The following is a 19,457-nucleotide window of genomic DNA, read 5'->3' on the forward strand; positions in this document are numbered from 1 at the left end:
GAGAGAGAGCGAGAGAGGAGGGAGATAAAGAGAGATTAAGAGAGGAAAAGAAGATAATGCCAACGTTTCCTAAGATTATTTTTGTGAGAAGCAATCTTACTGAGAAAGTTTTGTTAAACATTAGATCGAATATAAATCAGAATAAATGGCAGTAACGTCACGGGTAGCTATACATAAGTAGCTTTATCGCACAGACTGTAATGTTAGACGAGGTGCGCACAATTAGCAGCAGCACCCGTGCAGCTTATGCACAGCAATGTGCGTTGCGTAATTATGAGAATCGTAGTGAGTGAGTAACCAAAAATAAGAATCAGATAGTTATAAGCACATTAGATAAATAGCTCTTAAATCAGATGGCTATACGCACATAAGATAAATAGCTCTTTACGTGCCGAGCATGAAGTCAGCCAAGAGCGCACCTCGAATGTGCTAAGATGCACCTAAGTAACGGATGTTTTATCCGTCTTAACTTTCTGGTCGCCACCGACAGCTCTCAACGAACAATGAGCCTGCATTGCTTTCCAAGTTGGGGGACCACTTGGCCATTTCATACGAAACAATACTGTCGTAGCAAACAGCCGTACTCGGGTCGAGGAGAGGGGAGAGGAGGGGCGAGGGAGAGGGGAGAGGGATGTACAGCACCACAGGGAGACACCGGGTCTCTTCGTCTCTCCCGCGCCGCCTCCGGGGAGCAAAATCAGAGAACCTGTTTGTCCGATTTCAGCGTATTGCCTCGGCTCTCCGGCAGATCAACAATAAGATTGCAACTTGTATTCCTCTCAGTGTTTTGTTTGTCATGCTATCGCCCATTCAGTGGGGCGTATGAAATTAATTTTAGCGTTATTTGTTGATATCTATGCCAGGTACCGAATGACTTGAGCCAGGATGAAACCTTTGCTTACTGCTTGCTAACTGGGGCAGACGGTTAAAGTTATCTTGGGTAAGAAACTCAGTGACAGTACTTGTGTATAGGCATTTGAGTGTATACGTAGTACCTTTTGGAGATAATCTAGTAATATAAATTATCACCTCATGAGGAAAACGACAACGCATGATATTTTGCAATTTGTAAATCGCACCAACACCCGGCCCGCGTCGGCTTTCGCCATCTTATTCTAGCGTGATTTGATATAACTTACATACAAAACCACTGGCCTGGAGATGCGTCTCCCCCCGTCAGTCGTCAGTAAAAAACGCACTATTATCTTCCAGACGGCGTCACCGCTCTGGCAGTATCACCGACTCAGCACCCGCTGACTCCCCCCCCCCCCTCCCCACCCCAACCTCTGCTGACGTCATCAGGCCAATCGCCACCAAGCAGCCGGCCGGTCTCGGCAATCTTCAGCGATCAGCGCAATGTGAACGCCGTAACTAGGACGACCCCTCCGCGGGGGGGGGGGGTGCTGACAGGCACCGGCTCAGTATATGTGAGGGCATCGGCTGCTGGGGAAAGGATGTGGACACCCGCAGTCGTGGAGTGAATGTTCTTCATATTCATCACTCTTTCTTTTCCTCCCTCGCTCTCTTTCCGTTTTGTTCTGACTGTTCTTTTTTAATATTTCCTCTTCTTTTTATGAAATAAGCCATTCAGAGCCCAGAGGAAAATATATTTCTCTACACACTGCAATTTCGCAATTTCTGATGACAACTCAACTCGAGGACGTGGACAATTGAAGACGGAGATTCGAAGCACGGGCACGACGGGGGATTGAACCCAAATTTGGATGCCGAATTAGTAAAGCAGCCATTCGGGAGATTAGCATGCTGATTCACTTATCGGTTCATTTGAATAGTTTCTTTGATGAATTTCTATGATTATTCTAGAAATTGTTAACAACTAGCTAAATTAAGATATAAAAACTTCAGGTACCTAACGGCTAACTGACAACTAACTAAATATCACTCCATAATTTATATGTGTTTCGTACTTGACATTTTGTTGGCGGGCAATCCATTTCTGCAGTATTTCTCAGCCCGATATGCATTAAGTGTCGGATGTTCAATTTGACATTCAATCACACTGACGTGCTGAGCACTGAGGGCAAAGCTGTCCAATTCATGCAAAGGTCGCTGTACTGAGAGAAACTAACCTGCACTGCCTGGACCAGACGGAGACTGGTGTTTACTGATGGCCCGATCACAGCGTAAGTATTGGCTGGTTGGTCTGTTACGTCAACGTGCTTTGGTGCTTATGATCATTTACGTTTTTCTTTCTCACAGCGTGCCCAAATGGTGATATCTGGTTTCCCACACCCAGAAATCGGGCGATGTAGTGTAAGGCAACGAGCCACGGCTCAAATTATCGTCCTTCTTGAAAGCTGTTTCCTTGCTTCTTGCTCAATCAAAACGTGTTTTACTCCATGCTTTAGACAGAGGATCCTACGGTAACCATAACATTTCAAAATGCTTCGTCGCAGCAAAAGGCATGTATCGCCCATTGCTCGAGCACAGCTTGTTCAACGTTCAGCGCTCACGCATTCCACCGGCCTCACCAGGGCGGCCGCCTGACTACGTATACTGCGCCGGGTAGACAGGGAAGGGCTGCGGCACAGCCTACCAGTGCAGAGCGGCCCGGCGCCCAGCACCGGGAACGGAGCACGCCGATTAGCACGACGGTGCGTGAACTGCAGAACAGCCAGAGCCAGAGACAAAGGTGGCGAGATATTTGGGCGTAACGCAAGGCAGATGCGTGCTTATATTTAAAACGTCTTTTTCCCTTTTGCATATATACCAAAACATGTCATTCCTTTGAGCGGGTAAAAATCGAGAAAGTCGATATGTATAGCATCAAAGTAGCCTCGGTTCAGCCCAAGGCACCCAAAAACACTTTATCCAATATCCTTTTTTATGGCCTTAGCATGAGCTTATTGCGCACAGGCACCCTAAAAGAAAGCGTAGTAACGAAAGCCCTCTCCACCTCAAATTCCCACTAGCGTCTTCATCACCCCCCCCCCCCCCCCCAGCGCCTTGGCGACTGAGCGGCGGGCTCATGGACTGTAAGTGCTGCCGTCGTTGTTCTCACTTCGCTGGAAGAGATATGTATTCACTTCTCGGCAATACCATCAATTGCCCACCGGCCGCATCTAACTACTGTAGAAGAGTGATATACAGACCACGGTATTGGCATACAATGATCCCTAATGCGGGGAGTGAGGAGCGGCAAAGCCGGGGTAATATGATGCCCCGCTGCTATTGAGTGGTCATTGTGAAGATCATTGCCGTCCATTAGGTTATAGCTATTGGGAAGAGGTGAGGTACAAAAGGAACAGACATGCATCCCGAGCGGCACGCGAACCCGAACAAAGCTTATGCCATTGGTACCGTTACTCAATAATGTAGGCGACCAGCACCTTAGCTCCATATCACCTACCGATGGCATCGGATATTTTGAATTATTCATGCAATATGGACGTTCCCGCTTCATGTGCAGTCCCCTATTAGCATTATTGGAAGGAATAACCAGCTACCGCTTATCTATAAGCAATCGCTATACTTGCACAAATATATTTTTCTATAGGTACTTGGTCTGTCAATAAAAGTCATAACTAATTAAGGGTAGGTGATTAACGATACCTCGAGGTACATTACATATATTAACGGTACCTTATAACGCTATGGTAACCCAACCGTTTACATACAAAAATAATAAAGGCGCATGATGATCTAAATGTTACATAACTATTGTGGCTTTATTGTAGACATTATTACTTTAGTACGTTGCCTACATTTATTTCAATAATTCATATTTTATTCGAGAAGTGCAACAATACGATAATCAGATAGGTAGGCATTCCTCTCCCTCCCTCTGATCCCAATATTCAGGCATAATGAACAAAAAATAAAACAATAAATGTTGGGAATAAGGCTCATAAAAAGACAACCGGATATGACGTAAAAGTGACGTCACCTTTACCATTTTAGAACATAAGCACGTACGTCCTCGAGAATCGCTTACACCATAACCCAGGAAAAAAAAACTTGAAAATGTAATTGTTTAATTATCATTCAAACGTCTGCGAATATATGCAATTCAGGCATCTCATATGAAGCGAGATTACTGATGTCACGTTAACGTAGACAATGCAGGAGGATGCCAGCGCATCCGCTCGAGATGATGCGACACTTTCAGCCACCGGGGGTTTTCTTTTATTTATGTCAACTCAATTCCCTTTCTCAAGGCCGCCTCGGCGACCGGTATGACCTGACTGGCCGCCAGTTCAGATCTACACTGAATCTCGCCATGCCCTGTGTCCTGGGACAATACCGATTGAAGTACAATTTCCTAGTTCTTCAGTGCAGACGTTTGGTGATGGCATACATGATGTCAATGATTGAAAACCACAGCTCCGCTTGGTCAATGACGATGACAAGTATCCACGCAGTGTCGGTTTGACTAGCAACAATTACGGAACGGAAGTATAAAATAACTTCAAGCATTTCACAAAGCAATGAAGCATGACAATCAATCAGGTGCGTGATTATTGGGAAGTGGTGCCCGATTTCAGTTCCTGTTCAGACATGCTGTGCTTAGGTAGGTATCCGTATCTGGGAGTTTTCAGACAAAACCACTGCGATATTGAGCTCCGCACTCGCAGTAGGTACTGGACACCAAGATGGCTCAGAAACCCGTACGCACTTACCTAGCTAAAATGAAACATATCCCGCCCTATCTACCGTCACTCAATCTCTCCTGAAGTTCTGCGAAAGAAAGTTAACCCACGCCGTGCTAGTGGCCCGTGTTTTCCGTGTCATGCTGGGGGGGGGGGGGTGTTTTCACGCCCCCCCCTCTATCTCGGGTCCTGGGACATGTAGCGATTCGATGACCCTTTTACAGATCTTTCTGAACATTGTTCTCAGATTTGACCTCAGGTCAACGGTTTAGCCTCCATAATGCAAAAACTGTAAAAATAGCAGTTTTCTCGAACATGTTTTTCGGCCATAAATATTGACTCAGGAGAGCCACGACATTTTTTTTGGCAGCATCGTGTTCCTCTCGTCGATACGCGTCGAATGACATATACTTTGACGTTGACAGGTCATTTTGAAAATTTGACCTCAGGCCAAGGTCATGACCTGACTGGGAAGGGTCATGATGCATATCAGTTGATCCTTGTCGTCGAGCTGAACACATCTGACGTGTTTTTACCGCTCTAGCACGTCTCTATCAAAAGTTATAGTAAAAAACTGCTGGTGACCTTTCATGACTTAAGATGACCTCAGGGGCACACAGAGGGGTCACAGGTGCATTTTTACGATTCAGTGTGTCAGGTTTACCTATGAACCGATATTTGAGAGCGTTTTGAACGACATTCGTCCAAAAGAGGCGCATTCAAAATTTCCCCCATTGACTTACAATGGAAACTGCAGAGGTCCGGCAAAATTGACATGACCTTAGGTCACACATATAAAAAATACGAGATATACATTCCATACATACTGTTATTAATATCAATCGCGGAAAGTTTCAAAGAGATCGTTCAGTCGGTGTAGCCATAGCGAGCCTTTGAACCTTTTCTGAGGTAAGGTCACTTGACGTTACCTGACCTTTAACGACCCGGGTCTAAAATTTTCACAACATATGCAGAAATGATGTCTGAACAGCTGTCCAAAACGTATTTGCGAAAAACCTGAGGGGGAGCGTAACCCCCCCCCCCCCAGCACGGCGCGGGTTAATGTCCATTGACCTCTGCTGAACTGCATTGTGACGTCATTTCCATTGTCCGACAAGACGCGTATTTTGAAGGTTATATCAGAAGTCTTGTGAAACCACTCACTCAGATTGTCCGAGCGCGGAGAGTGCGTTTACAAGTGTAAACACTTTTTCAAATGCCGTCATTCGAGTGTTCCACAGCTTCCTTTTCTGTGAGTGCACCTCATTTCACGGTGCTGGAAGCCCACTGCAGCAAACAGCCGACAAAGAGGCGTGACGTCATTATACATTTCAACCAGACGTCAATGGCTGTTACGTCTTTTGTTGCACTGTTGCAGAGAGGTAGGAGTGCATCCGTGTTCTTACTGAAAATGGGACTTCACATGCTATTCACTGTAAAAGTGTGATTCAAATGACAATCCAGGAAAGTTGGTTGTAGTAAACGTCATCATCGAAGGACTCATCGAAAGTCAATATATAAAACGCAATAATGTATTGAAACAATTCATTACGGCAGACTTCAAAAGCACAGGAACATGGGCAGAGGGGAAAGGCAACGGTAATTCGGGTAAAATTCTGCTAAAATCTTTAGTGAATAACAATATAGAGCCGCGAATATTTTCGTAAAAAGTTAGACATACGAAAAGTGAGATCACATTTTACTGTCCGTTTCTTTCGTATCGCTCCTACACTCATGCTGGAAGATCACATCAAAATACAGACTTGCCAACAATATCGGCCAAAACGATTTTTAGACAGAGAACACTGTATGAGGACACACTAGTAAGAGCCATTCACGGCCTTTGATGACGTCACAAGAGCGAGGGATAAGAAAGATCATCTTAGAAAAACAGCAGAGCATCGGTGGGCGCAGCGACAACACGATGCGGTAAAACCTAGTTACTACCAGGACAGCCTATGTACAATTGGGGTGCACCAACTATACATTGTATGATGTGCATGGAAAACAGAAGCAACGATACGTCGCTAGGGAAACGAAATCCCACTTTGATACACTACACGAGTCCACTTCTAAAATCCGTCTACCACTTGAAACATCACCGATCGATCAAAGTGAAAGCTGGCAGTTGTGATCGACAAAAGCACTACAAAGACAGACACACTAAAAGGCACTACACCTCCAACACTGCGCTCCAATCACTGGGCGAAGCTAGGCTGTCCGACGGCGGGTTGGCACACACCGGCCGGAACAGCGCGCAGCGGCAACTCCATTTGTACTGGGTGTGAGTCCGGGCGTCCTGGGGGCGCCCTCGACACCCGGGTGTCTCAGAGGCGCCCTCAGCTCAGTCCGGGGCGTCTCCGGCGCCCTACCAAGGCATCCCAAAGACGCCCAAACGCCCGGGCGTCTCGGACGCGCCGCTCCGCCCGCCCCACACACGGTCGAGGTAGTGAAAAACGGCCTCGGCGGCCACCGCGGTCCCTAGACAGATGACTGGGAACCAGAGCCGAGCACAACATGCTCAGAAATCTCAGTCAGCAGACTACAAATGGGCGACATTTTCAAACAACTTCATCTAATACCGTTCGTCATAGTGACATTAGCAAGTTCAGAAATTGTGCCAACTGTGTTTTTGTCGTAGCACGCTCTGGAAGAACGCAACTTTCGTGTCGCCTCGATGAGACGAGCTAAAAACGTTTGAGCAACGACCCTAATTACTGAGCGAAGACAGGCTTCAGAGTTCCTAACTCAGAACCGTCGTCTTGGACACAGGCAGTCCAAAAGGGTGGATAACAAGTTATGATGAAAAGTCGTGGCAATTTTAACACAACTCAATATCAACACGCATCCTTCCGTGTAAAGTCTGAAAGCCTACAAGTCAACTCTGCGACAAATTGGAACTCTTTAACGTTGCCCTTCTTGGCAACAAAACGGGCTTGACTGTCCATTCACAGACATCCGTAGCCAGCCTCCTACTGACATCCTATTGGTCCAGTGACGTCACTTCAGCTAGGCGGCTTCCTGCTGTCAGTGTCACTACCAAACCAACCCGGTTGGTGACGTCACCACAGCTCGGCCGCCTCCCGCTGATGATAGTATCACTAAACCAATAGCGTCATAGTTCGACACTTGCTGATGACGTCACCACCGAACCAATGACGCCACAGTTCGACACTCCTACCGATGACGTCACCACTGGTCTTATGACGTCACTACAGTTCGGCTGCCTCCTGCAGACAGAGGAGGGGCTCCTCGAACGCCGCCGAGGAGCCAGGCTGTGGCATCATCTCGTCCTCGGTGTCATCGGCATCGGTGCGGGACGCGGCACCCTCCCGCGCCACCTCTGTCGGCAGAGGGCAGAGGTCAGGGGGTTAAAGGTCAGGGGGTTAAAGGGTTAGAGAGTTAGACGTTAGAGGTCAAGGGGTCAGGGGTTAAGGGATTTGGGGCTAGGGGTCAGAGGTCAGGGTAGGAGCATGTACTCTGTAGTCAGAGGTCAGGGCTCAGGGCGTTAGAGTCTAAAGGTTAGGACTCAGAGGTTTAGAGGGTAGGGACAGAAGTTGGGATTTTATGGTGTTGGGTTGGGGTTAGGGTCATTGTTAACGCAAGGCTAAAAATGCTAGAAATTACAAGGATATAATTTTCAACGCGCGATTCGCAATGCACGATTTTCAACGCAAGACACCATTTTCAAAGCACGCCCTTTCAAAACCATCTGTCTGCCCCCCGTCCCGCGCCGGGCGCTAGACTCCATCAGGCACAGTGCGCTGTCGACACTGCATTACACGTGGCTTTGATGGGGCAGCCACATCGCCGCCTCGCTGCGCGAATGATAAACACCCCGCGCCGTCCAATATTGAGGAGGACGCCACGAGCCCGCATCAGAGGCCGGCCCAAGGACGCATGCCCGGTGTTGACGGGAAAACCGGCTCTCAGTTGGGTCAGATCTCACGGCAGCGCGGGGGTGGAGCAATATATATCGTGTCTTCAGCCTTCAGAAGTCTATATGCATTGCGGTCGATGCGTCCTGAAAGCCTTACCGCCCACAAAGTACACTTTGGTCGATTCGAAATAAACTGACAGATGTGTCCACACCTATTGAAGTTCACACAGGAATGTTTCAACTAAGACATGCCTTAGAGCTGAGTTATCTTAACCCGCGCCCCGCTGGGGGGGGGGGGGGCAGAATCTGCCCCCCCTCCCGTTTTTCGCCAATAACTTCTAAACGCGTTACGCCAGCGACGTCAAACTTTCAGTACCTTATCATACATCAATTTGACACGTTCCCTGAAAATTTGAGCGAAATCCGTCGGAAATTGTTTGAGAAATTGACGTTTTAGTGACGTCATGTTCGCCATTTTCGCGCCAAAAACGGCTAAATTTCAAACGCCGCTAACATCTTCATTTTTAAAGGAATCAAGACGTAACAAAAAAGGTTATACGTGATTCTACTTTGTCTATCAAATGGCTATCTCGGATTTTTGAAAATTTTGGATTTTGGTCCAAATTTTTTAAAAAAACTGACTTTTTTGGGAAAATAATTATAAAATCCAAAATTTTGAGTGTATCGAAAAAACCGGAATATATGTCAGAGAAGTGGTCTATGTGCACCTACATACCAATTTCTAGAAGAATCGGTTCAAAAATGTGGGAGTTATTTAAAATTTTATGACGTCATGACGCACAAAAATTTTGAAAAATGATTTTTTGAAAGTTCTAGACCTCGTACGTAAACAAAAATAGCACCATTCGATTCGCCGTGAAAAACTGCATCAGATAGACACCTTTTTAGGCCTTAACAACCAACTTCAAAATTTGACCTCACTTGACCTGACCTTGACCTGACCTCGACCTGAAATTTATCCAGAGGTGGTCCATATCACTTATTGAGTGTGCCCATTGAATTCTATGAGTAAAATGACCCATAAAACATGTGTCGCACATGCCATTTTCTATATTTTGTTTTTGGTGACCTGACCTGACCTGACCTGACCTTGACCTTGACCTTTGAATGACATTGTATGCAACGAATATTGTCTTGGTAGTCTAAGAACCCGTTTTGGGCAATCAGTCTCAGTCCATTCTTCGGCAACTACGGTGCAAGGCCGATACTGTAGAAACTTGCATTTTGTACCCTTGACCTGACCTTGACCTGACCTCTGACCTACTTAAGCAAAACAATTTGGGCTCTTAAGATCCGCCTTGTTGAGAGCTTTCGATTGCCGTTTTCCCCGTCTTTCTACGACCATCGGTTCGGAAGTTAGACAGGGGGGGCAGAATCTGCCCCCCCCCCCCAGCAGGGCGCGTATGGCTGAATAGCCCAGCGGGGCGCGGGTTAACAACGTTCTTCACTGCCGCTAAGCCTTGTACTGATGTCAGTACACCAGTAAGCCATATTACACTCCTCAGACAGGTAAATCCCGTCGTACACCGCACCTCGCCAATGTTCAAAGCGAGACAGTCAGCCTAACGTTAATCAGTCACCAGTTGTACAATCCCACCCCAATCACCGTCCCGTGCGGCCCGGCGCGGCGGCGCACAAACCCCGGCTTCGTGCTGTGAGGCGGCACCTATCTCTTCCAAGCCGGTGCACAGTCTACAAACAACGTCTCCTCCCCCTCCCTCCCCTCCTCTCTTTCCCCCGTCATCAGCAGGGCGGGCCTGATTGTAAACGCTCCACGCAGGGCCACAAAAACGCTCGGCGCAATTGCACTCCGCGGGAGGCCGTACTTCACACAGCGGTGGACGAGATGAGGGCACGCCTCACGCACACGCACGCGCCGGAGGGCGGGCGGGGGTGGTGTGGTTCGTGTCTCCATAACCCCGCACCGGCTCCGCCCCGTGGCTCTGCGACTCCGTGGATCCGAGGCTCCACGGCTCCGCGGCTCTACAGCTCCGTGGTCCAGCCGCGGCGCCCTGCTGAGCCGGCAGATATCCGCCGCCCCCCGCAGGGGTCACGTCACGGTTCGACACCGCACTATCGATCGTACCGACGTGGCGGCTCTGTTTTGGGCGGGCGCGCCACCGTCGTCTCCGCTGCGCCGCCTCTGCCGGCCGGCCGCTGCGTCTCCAGTAAGCCGGTTATCGGTGCGGGCAGCCGCCGCCTACAGCGCGGTCACAAACACGTACAAATAAACACCGTCAGAGGCGCGGCCGGCGCCGGTGAGCGCCAATGGTGCGACGTACGGTGGCTGGTGGGCGCTGCGAGGTGTCGGTACAGAGTACGGACACGGTATAGGGCTATAGGCAGACAGCACGGACAGAGAAAAAACTTGAACGGGGTTTCCAATTCCAGTGATCCATGCGAGCGAGCGAGAGCGAGAGAGGGAGAGGGAGAGGGAGAGGGAGAGGGAGAGGGAGAGGGAGAGGGAGAGAGAGAGAGAGAGAGAGAGAGAGAGAGAGAGAGAGAGAGAGAGAGAGAGAGAGAGAGAGAGAGAGAGAGAGAGAGAGAGAGAGAGAGAGAGAGAGAGAGAGAGAGTCCAGGAAAGCTTATCAAGAAAATGTTAACTGTTTCATTAACTTTGTTCGCTCCCATAATTCAGCCGGAGGACGTTGGATTAATGAACTAACAACTCCAATATAGCTGGCTAGCGCAGCTGTATTCGGTGTGACTCGAATGCGGCCAGAGTTATAGCTACCTATGTACATGGGCCTTAAATGCATGTAATACATTTCTTTACGACTTTATCAGTATGCATACCCACAGAAAACGGCATTGCCGAGTGAGCTAGCGTCAGCCACCGGCTAGTAACTAGGAAAAGTGGCTCCAACTAATGGCGCTATTTACAATTAAGATGAAAAACAACATCATCAACCAGTTTAGCGGGACATACTAGCACAATAATTTGGTCAAATACCCCAGCCTAACAGCTGAGCGAGCATGCACCTCGAGCGAACATCTCCAGCCCAGCGACACCCACCAGCCCATTCACATTACCCGCGCGATCATTGGTCCGTGCAAGACGGCCAGCCGAGTCGGCCATCGGTGGGAATCGCAACACCTGCCCGTAACGACCACCTCCAGCGAACAAACGGCCACAAATGATAGCCGGAATCGCACAAAAGACAACGGCAATCGACCAGTTCCGTGCAGCGTGCGTGTGCATGTCCGCCAGCCATCGGTGGGCCGCGGCGAGCGCTCACACCTCTAAGTGTCACCTGCTGTCCGGGCCGCCCGGACCACACAGTCAGCCGATCCATACAGCTGATCCATAAACGATCATCGCTCTAAGCAAGACCCATTCAAACGTCTAACACAGCACCTGCCACAAAAACCCGCAGCGGCAGGCGCATTCAGTCGGTATTCAGCATTTTCAATCAGATGATTTATTATTATCAGTTGATTCATCAACGTAATTGCATTTTCGTCTACTCAAAAGCACGTACGATGAAGCACTTACAAGCACCTTCGCCACGAAAAGAAACAGGAAAACAGACTCACGATCGAGGAAGGCAGCGAGTGGCGGGGGCAGCATGCTCTTGGCTTTCTGCAGGTCGGCCTCTGTGCTGGTTCCATTCTCCAGCCCTGTAACAGCAGAGGCAATCCCATCAGCCCGGCGGGGCGGCTCTCAGTCCCGTCCGACACCTGTTCCCCTCCCCCAGCGGGTCTGATGCCACAGAACGTCATCACGCCGACCGCAAACAGAGCCGGTAAACAGGGGAAGCCTGTCAGACAGCGACACACACAGACAGACAGACAGACAGACACACAGCGGGGGATACAGGGAAGCCGCGCGGCCATCCCAGGTCATTAAATACCGCAGCCGACCGTGTGGCCTACATCACAGGCCGGCACCTGTATATGAGGTGAGAGAAAGGGAGGGAGAGAGAGAGGGAGAAGAGAGTACGAAGAGGAGGATGGAATATTTCCACTGGTTTCCATGGACGGTTTCAGGTAGCCTGGTTACCGCGCCAGGCGTTGTATAATGAGGTCACCCTCAGACAAGCGGAAATACGCTGTCAAAGGACGGCCGCCGAGGTTTGTTGCTGTCGGCAAGTAAATGGAACGTGAACCCCGGTGACAAGTTCAGGACTCGCACTGATTCACGGGATATTATGAGCCGACTTTACCGTGAAGCTTTCAGAGGGATCGCTGGCTGAAACTTTTGCCTCGTCGCCTTCAATCGAGGCTGCTCACTGATCCTGTTCCGACTAGTCAGCCCTGATATAGATAGATAAATCGCCTGATCAGCTGGCGCCGCACGGAACTCCGGTTTGCAACGCGCCCAGTCACGTGGCGCGGTGCATGTCGTGACAAACAACTGTGTGAACAGTCAGTGACCGTCACAAGTTCCTCGACGAGCGCACCTTTCATCAATCCCACCAGTCAGTTTTCAACAGCCACCAAATACCCGTCGTCAGCTATCCACCAAACGTCCACGAAACACACGGGACAGCAATCAGAACCACACTGAGTCCACTCATATCCAGAGAACAAACACTCATTAGATCCGCGATAATATCCGCCAAGCAGATATCCACTCAATACCCACCCAGTACGAGTACACACTGACATCCACTCGATCCACCAAATAGATTCACATTCAGATCCATTGAGCACCCACCCGACCCGACAACGCACTCGATCCATACTAACACCCACCAGACCCACCCAACACCCACCAGATCCACCAAACACCCACCAGATCCACAGTGACACGGCTCCGCCGTCGTTCACCCGATCCACCCACTCGATCCAGCCGCTCCCATGTCGACACGGATGACACCGTTCCCGCGCCATTCGGCTCCGTCGTACACGACGATCCATCGGCCGTGCCCGCCGTTCGGCCGACGCCGAAATGCGCCCGCCGCCGAGTTCATATCATTCCCGGCGTTCATGGTGATGAAAATTGCCAGCGTCGCCGCACAGGCGAGTTGAACCGTTTCTCGGCGACTATGGATAAAGTTGATCGGGCCGACGCGAGGTCGGCGATCGATCAGACTTACTAATGCCTGGCGACTCGGACTGATCATGCTTTTACGGCGCGCCCGATGTGATTCCGAAGTTGGTGCTAATAAGTGTCCGACAAAATGACGAGCGATGAGCCAAGTTCACGGCAGGGGCGCTACGTCGCCGACGGCCGCCGACGTATACGGAAAGTGACGGTCTCACTTTTCGCTCTAAGGAAATTATAAACAAAAGCCTATAGCAAAACCAGGGAAAGCCATCGTTAATTCGTTACGCATTACATAGCTGGCAATGATTATCCACACAAAAACGATGCAAAATCGCAACAAAATTCAATGGTGTCCAATCGTTGGATATTTAAGACATTACCACAACGAACCGGCACTTGCGAAATAAGACGAACAGACCAAGCACACACTAAAGCCAAAACACTTCTCAAAGTTGGCCCCTTGGCGTCAGTCACATGCGAAACTTGTGCTGACATCTGACATCTTAGGCTGTCAGCGAAGGCGGCTGGGGCGAGACAGACCAAAGGCGGGTGTCGCGCCAGCGCTATACGCGCGCCTGTGTTGAACATCGCTCAGATGAAAGCGTTCCACATTTCAATTAATGTGAGTGCTTGCAAATGTTTCGACACAACAGAAAAAGATGAAATTGTGATAGCACGCTGGGCCGACAAAGTATGCGCGCAATAAGACGGGTGACGCTTGTTTTCCCCAGCACCCTGCAGCTGTCGAATGGAGGCCCGTCTAATAACGGGTTGACAGGCCGTTTCAGATCTAGCACGGGCATGGTGGCGACAAAAGTAAAAATGTTGTTAGGCGTCACTAATTGCTAAGCATATCTGGTTCACCCCACGACTGGTAATGTTGCAATCTAACTAAAAGGAAAAAGAAATGTTTCATAATTATAGACATCCTCATATTTCATGATCGTCATCGAAGCAAATCTTGGTTCCCATAAATAAAGTCCCAGCATTCTGCACTCAGCATCAGCAGCGCTAAAAGGCAGCAGTGGCTCGCAGTAGCAAAGCGACCATCGTGACCGCTCGAAATTCGACAAAAAAGGACACAAACACACCTAAAGCGGTATGGCAATCGGTAGTCGGTACTACCAGACCACTAGACAGTGAATAGTCGTTTGGTCTAAGGACCCACTGTGCAGCCGGTCCAACTCCGAGTCCTCCGACCCGGCCATCTCGGCCCAGTTTTACATTCATCGGATCCAGGATTAGGCTCGTATGAATATGCAACGCCAGTGCGAAGCGGCCATGAATTCCGCCAAGTCGGCCGTGCTCGGCTCTGAAGGAGTTCAGGATATTGGATAAGGAGAGCTGAGGATGACGCGGAACTTGGACCAGCTTCTGACGCGCTCATAACGCAGGAGATGTGGGCAGATAATGCTGGGAAGACGTTAGTCGCATGAGCAAGCAGCAGCTGCACTGTACTAGCTGATGACCACTAAAAACCATTCGTTAGCTGATCGTAGCGAAAAAAAGAACAGCTGTAAATTTTCAGCGTTTAGCACTAAGTACACTACAAAGAATAGGTACCTATACAAATAGCACACAGCTTCATTCCAATCATCCTCGGCCGAGATAACTGAGCCACCAAGGCATTCAGTCAACTTACTGCCCCAAAATACCCGCTACTACGCCAAACCGCCTCGTCCACCGACTAACCCTCTCCCTCCACCCTTCCCCAGAGTTCCGGGCCCCGGAGCGAAGCCGAGGGGAGGGGGCGGAGGGGGGAGTTAGTGGCACTTCTGACGGTCATATCCGACGTTCATCATCATTCCGACGTGCACTGCAATACGGGCTAATGGCGGAGGCCGATCGCTGCGCCGATAATGAGTCTTTACGGCTCGGTTTCACGGCCGGACCGCGTCCTTCTCTGAGCTGTCCGGTGCGGATGGAAAGTCCCGGGTAGGAGACGGGTCAGCAGGGGAGCCGCCGGGGTCAGCGGGAGAGCCGCCGGGGCAGCGGGTATTTTTGGTTCGGCCGGGCGACAGGCGGGTGGCAGAGATACTGGGAAACGCAGCTGGCTGGACTGGTAGACGGTGGAAGAAGATATTCAACTGGTAGAAACAGCCGAGGAGGTGCATGTTTGTGTAATGCCATATCAAATGCCGAAGCGGTGTGATCCTTATGATTTGAAGTTTCTTTTTAAGCTCATGAGGAATACAAATTAAGAACGAACAAAATTCCTAATTGGGATCCTAGTGAGTATAAACACTTTCTTTTGTGTTTCGTTGCAAACAACAGTAAGCTAGTAGTTTATTACAGAGGACGACACCAAACAACCATGATTATCATTTATCAACGGCCAAGCGGGATCCGCGAATTGGTGGTGCCAGACACAGAAGGGGTCATGTGAGGCTCTTTGTGTTGGTTAGCCTCAGCGTCATTGGTCATGGGTGCCAGCTTCGCTGTCATAGCTTGCAGTTGATTTAACGACTCAGCCCCGTCAGCAGCAGCACGCTATGGGAAAGTCACCCTTGGGCAAAGAAAAACACATGACAAAGTGAAGACGTGAAGTTAATTACAAATACAGTTCTGTGTATTTATTCTTATGTAATTATGTGTAGGTGGAGAGGAATAGGTACCGTCGCGGATAATGTCAAGCTATCTTTTTGTTTTCAAACCCAAATGGGAATCCGTAGCAAGAGTTGGCCGATTCTATCATTTGGAGCTCGAAACACCCTTATCACAAAGTTGATTTTCACTTATGACACCAATTACAGCTAATTCACTCCAACGAATCCATTTCACAACTCGGGTAGTTTCCTGGACAGCCAAATTGGCCTAATTACCAGCGGAAATCGGTCTACCCTATGGTCGCCGCACTGTGGTGACCAATCGGGACTCCATTAAACAAGATTAACTGTCTCCGGTCATAATTCGACAGGCTTTTCGAATGGCTCCAGCGCGGCCTTGACACATGGCCGATCGGGCGGCCGATGGCAGAACTCGTTATACCGACTGTCCGAAATGCAGTCTGAATTCTGAAAGTGACCCGGCCCGGCGCCGGGTCCGGCCCGGCCCGGCGCCGGGTCGAACCATGCCGTGCCGATGGGTCGGTGAGAAGTGGTGGCTGGTCACGAAGGTGGGAACAGAGGGTGTCAGGAGGGGAGAGGGTAGGGGAGAAGGAAGAGAAGGGGACGGGTGTGAGACTCACCGAGTGCCATCCCCATCCGCTGTAGCACCTCGATGTCATCGTGGATCTCGAAGGCGTCGTCGAAGTTGAACAGGTACTCGGTTCTGAAGGGGAGTGGGGACAAAGGTCAGTGACGTCTACTCTACTAACTGACCTATCACTGCGACACTTGTCGGGGTAAAAAACACACAGGGCATGAACTGACTGTCATCGATAATAGCAAGCTGCTTAGTACTGGTGCGATTAAGTCTTTCGCGCCAAGCTGGACTAAAAAATACAGCGTGGATATAACTTGAACTCACGACCCTCGATGACAAACATGACATGGTATATCAGAGACAACCTGAAAAGTAGGCTCACACGCATTTATGAAACGACACATTCAAAAGCTTCGACCATTAGCGACAAGCTGACGGTACTGTTCATACAGAAAGTTTCTGCATATATTTGAAAAGTTCTACTCCTCTTCTATTTCAGACTTGTTTCAGACACCCACGTTGGCATGAGCACACTTTGCAGGACGGTCTCCAGTGCAGAAGGGACCAACTTTTCACCAGGAAGTTCACATTTTCGTCAAAATTAAATAGATCCCGGCATGGGCGGACTTGCCTGACCGTACTTCTGAGCGTCATATCATTTCCAGGAGGGTTACATAATATCTCGGATATCGACCCTCGTGTCAGTAGCAGCCGGTATTATCCGAGATAAAGTGTGCAAATCTGGTAAAGCTGCAACAAACATTGCAACACATGTGCGGACCCATTGCTAAAAGCTCAGCCATCGAGAGCTCTCGCCCGACTGCTGAAACGAGAACCGGTCTGATCTTGTCTAATCTTGAAGTAGCAACAAATAATCCTGAGCGCTCGCCGTTTTCCAACTTTCGTCAGCCAGCCAAAGTTCAAGCCGCCAATGGGCTAATGAGCGCTACGTTAACGAGCCAAGCGAAGCCGCTCTCCGTCCGCAAAGTGTCTCGTCCCAGCGAAAAAAGCGTTCGCAGAAGTTGGGCTCCAGCCCAATTGGAGTCAGAAAATCGCAGCTGTTTACGACTCGACCCAATCGGATGGCGCATATTAGCATCGCTTCAGGACGAACGCGATGAATGCTGCCGAGCGGATGAATGGTCCCTCGCGCACAAAGCCCCACCTCACCGTCCCCATCCCCGCGTCGAGCGTTCAAAGACCCGAGTTACCCTATAGCCGACTGAGGAATATCAGCCGAGCCTGGCGCAGCTAGAAAGCTGTTTAATCTTTTATCAGCATTCAATTTTGGAAGTGGCGACGTGCAAGAATATTAATGTTGCTACGCATCCAATTAAAAAGTTTATCAAACACGGGTAAAAGTAGTTAGCTCCCCCAAACACAATTCATTTCTTTCACACGTTCAATTTACCACAATGACGAAAATTATATATCATTCTGGTGACACAAAACAATTTTAGCACTTAACACTTTTCGACACTTTTTTAACGCCGGGTAAAACAACTGTGGTGTTCCTGTCCCCGACTCCCCGGTGCATTTTCCGCCGCGTCGCCCTCCCACAAACAGCCAACCGTGACTCGGCCTGTCTCGCCGCCTCTGTGAGGTCGGTTCTTCAGGTCGCAGCGGGAACCAGCGCTGGCCGCAGTCGTTCCCTGCGCGGCCATTTATATATCAGCGACAAGAAGTGGGTCGGCAGCAAGCCCCTGCGTCCCGGCGGGGTCCGTGTCGTCTGCCGAGCGCGACACGACGACACCACACCCTGCGGTCACAGTTTCACAGAGCTGGCTGTTTTTCCGCCGCCGCCGACACCGCCGGCCTCACCACTGGCGCCGCAGGTCCCGGTGAAAAATTGCCGACACTCCAGACAGTTCCAAATTGGCGCGATGCCAACTTTTTCGATTTACGTCACCACCGGTCGTTTGATCGCCGAGTTCGAGGTCTGAGCCGGCCCGAGTCAGCGCCGAATCAGCTGCCGATTGTGAACGGACGCCGAGTGTGCCCTCCCTTCCCATCGTCCTCCTCAGGGAGCCAGCCGGAGAGTGGAAAAAGCGGCGCACAAGTCGAACGGTTAACTCAGCAAAGTTCGAGTGGCCGACCGGAGCTCTGTTGGCCGAGAAGAGTCGCAAATGAGCCATAAAGGCCGCTTTTTGTCGGCGCCAATCGCATCTCCGCGCTGGAGGCTGTCGGACCACGTGAGCATCCGAGCGTATGGCGCCAGCCGCCGGGTAGCGGGAGATATCACCAGTTATATCTCCAGCGCCGGGTACGTGATTGAATAAAGAAAACTCCACTAAACCGTAAAAAGGATGAATGGATGATCAATGACAAGGACACTTCTTGGAAATATGTATTACTGATAGCACGCACATAAGTAATGGTCATTGGTCACGGATAAATCATTTCTCGCAAATATTCCCCTAAGCGTGAAAATTTACACTCTTGGAGAGGACAAGAAAACTGAGATAAATCACCCTCTAATTCACAGCCGCCTTGAAGACTCCGTTCATCGCATGCTCTTTTCCGGCCAAGCTCAGAGTCTGGAGCGTTGCGTCATCATTGAATCATCCAGCCGATTGTGCCCCGATGTCCCAGTCTAGTCTAGTTTAGTCAGCCCTCACGAGATGGCACTAGGCGCACTACCCTGCATGTGTATGCTGTACCGCGAAGCACGATACTTCTTTACGAGCACCGCCGCGTGTTCCTGCGGAATCATAGACAGCAGACACTATATGGCATCAATTTCTTACCATCATTTCAAGATTCTGCACAGACACATTGCTCCGTCTGTCATAACCCGATCACCGTCTGA

General features: G+C 49.8%; 1 protein-coding gene across 7 annotated transcripts in view; it reads right to left on the reverse strand.

Annotated features, from left to right (window-relative positions):
• Positions 1-6,126: 6,126 nt before the first annotated feature.
• LOC122393232 (transcription factor Dp-1-like) overlaps positions 6,127-19,457 on the reverse strand; it is a 45,500-nt gene continuing 32,169 nt past the window's right edge. For all 7 annotated transcript variants that reach the window (XM_043389073.1, XM_043389068.1, XM_043389072.1 and 4 more), the window contains exons 11-13: positions 16,692-16,774; positions 12,049-12,132; positions 6,127-7,953 (exon numbers count right to left, since the gene is read on the reverse strand). In XM_043389073.1, coding sequence (XP_043245008.1) covers positions 7,823-7,953; positions 12,049-12,132; positions 16,692-16,774 — 298 coding nt within the window. In that variant the 3' untranslated portion in view covers positions 6,127-7,822. The remainder of the gene's footprint in view (positions 7,954-12,048; positions 12,133-16,691; positions 16,775-19,457) is intronic.

The sequence above is a fragment of the Amphibalanus amphitrite genome, unplaced genomic scaffold, assembly GCF_019059575.1.
Source record: "Amphibalanus amphitrite isolate SeventyFive unplaced genomic scaffold, NRLGWU_Aamphi_draft 000525F_arrow, whole genome shotgun sequence".
Lineage (NCBI taxonomy): Eukaryota > Metazoa > Arthropoda > Thecostraca > Balanomorpha > Balanidae > Amphibalanus > Amphibalanus amphitrite.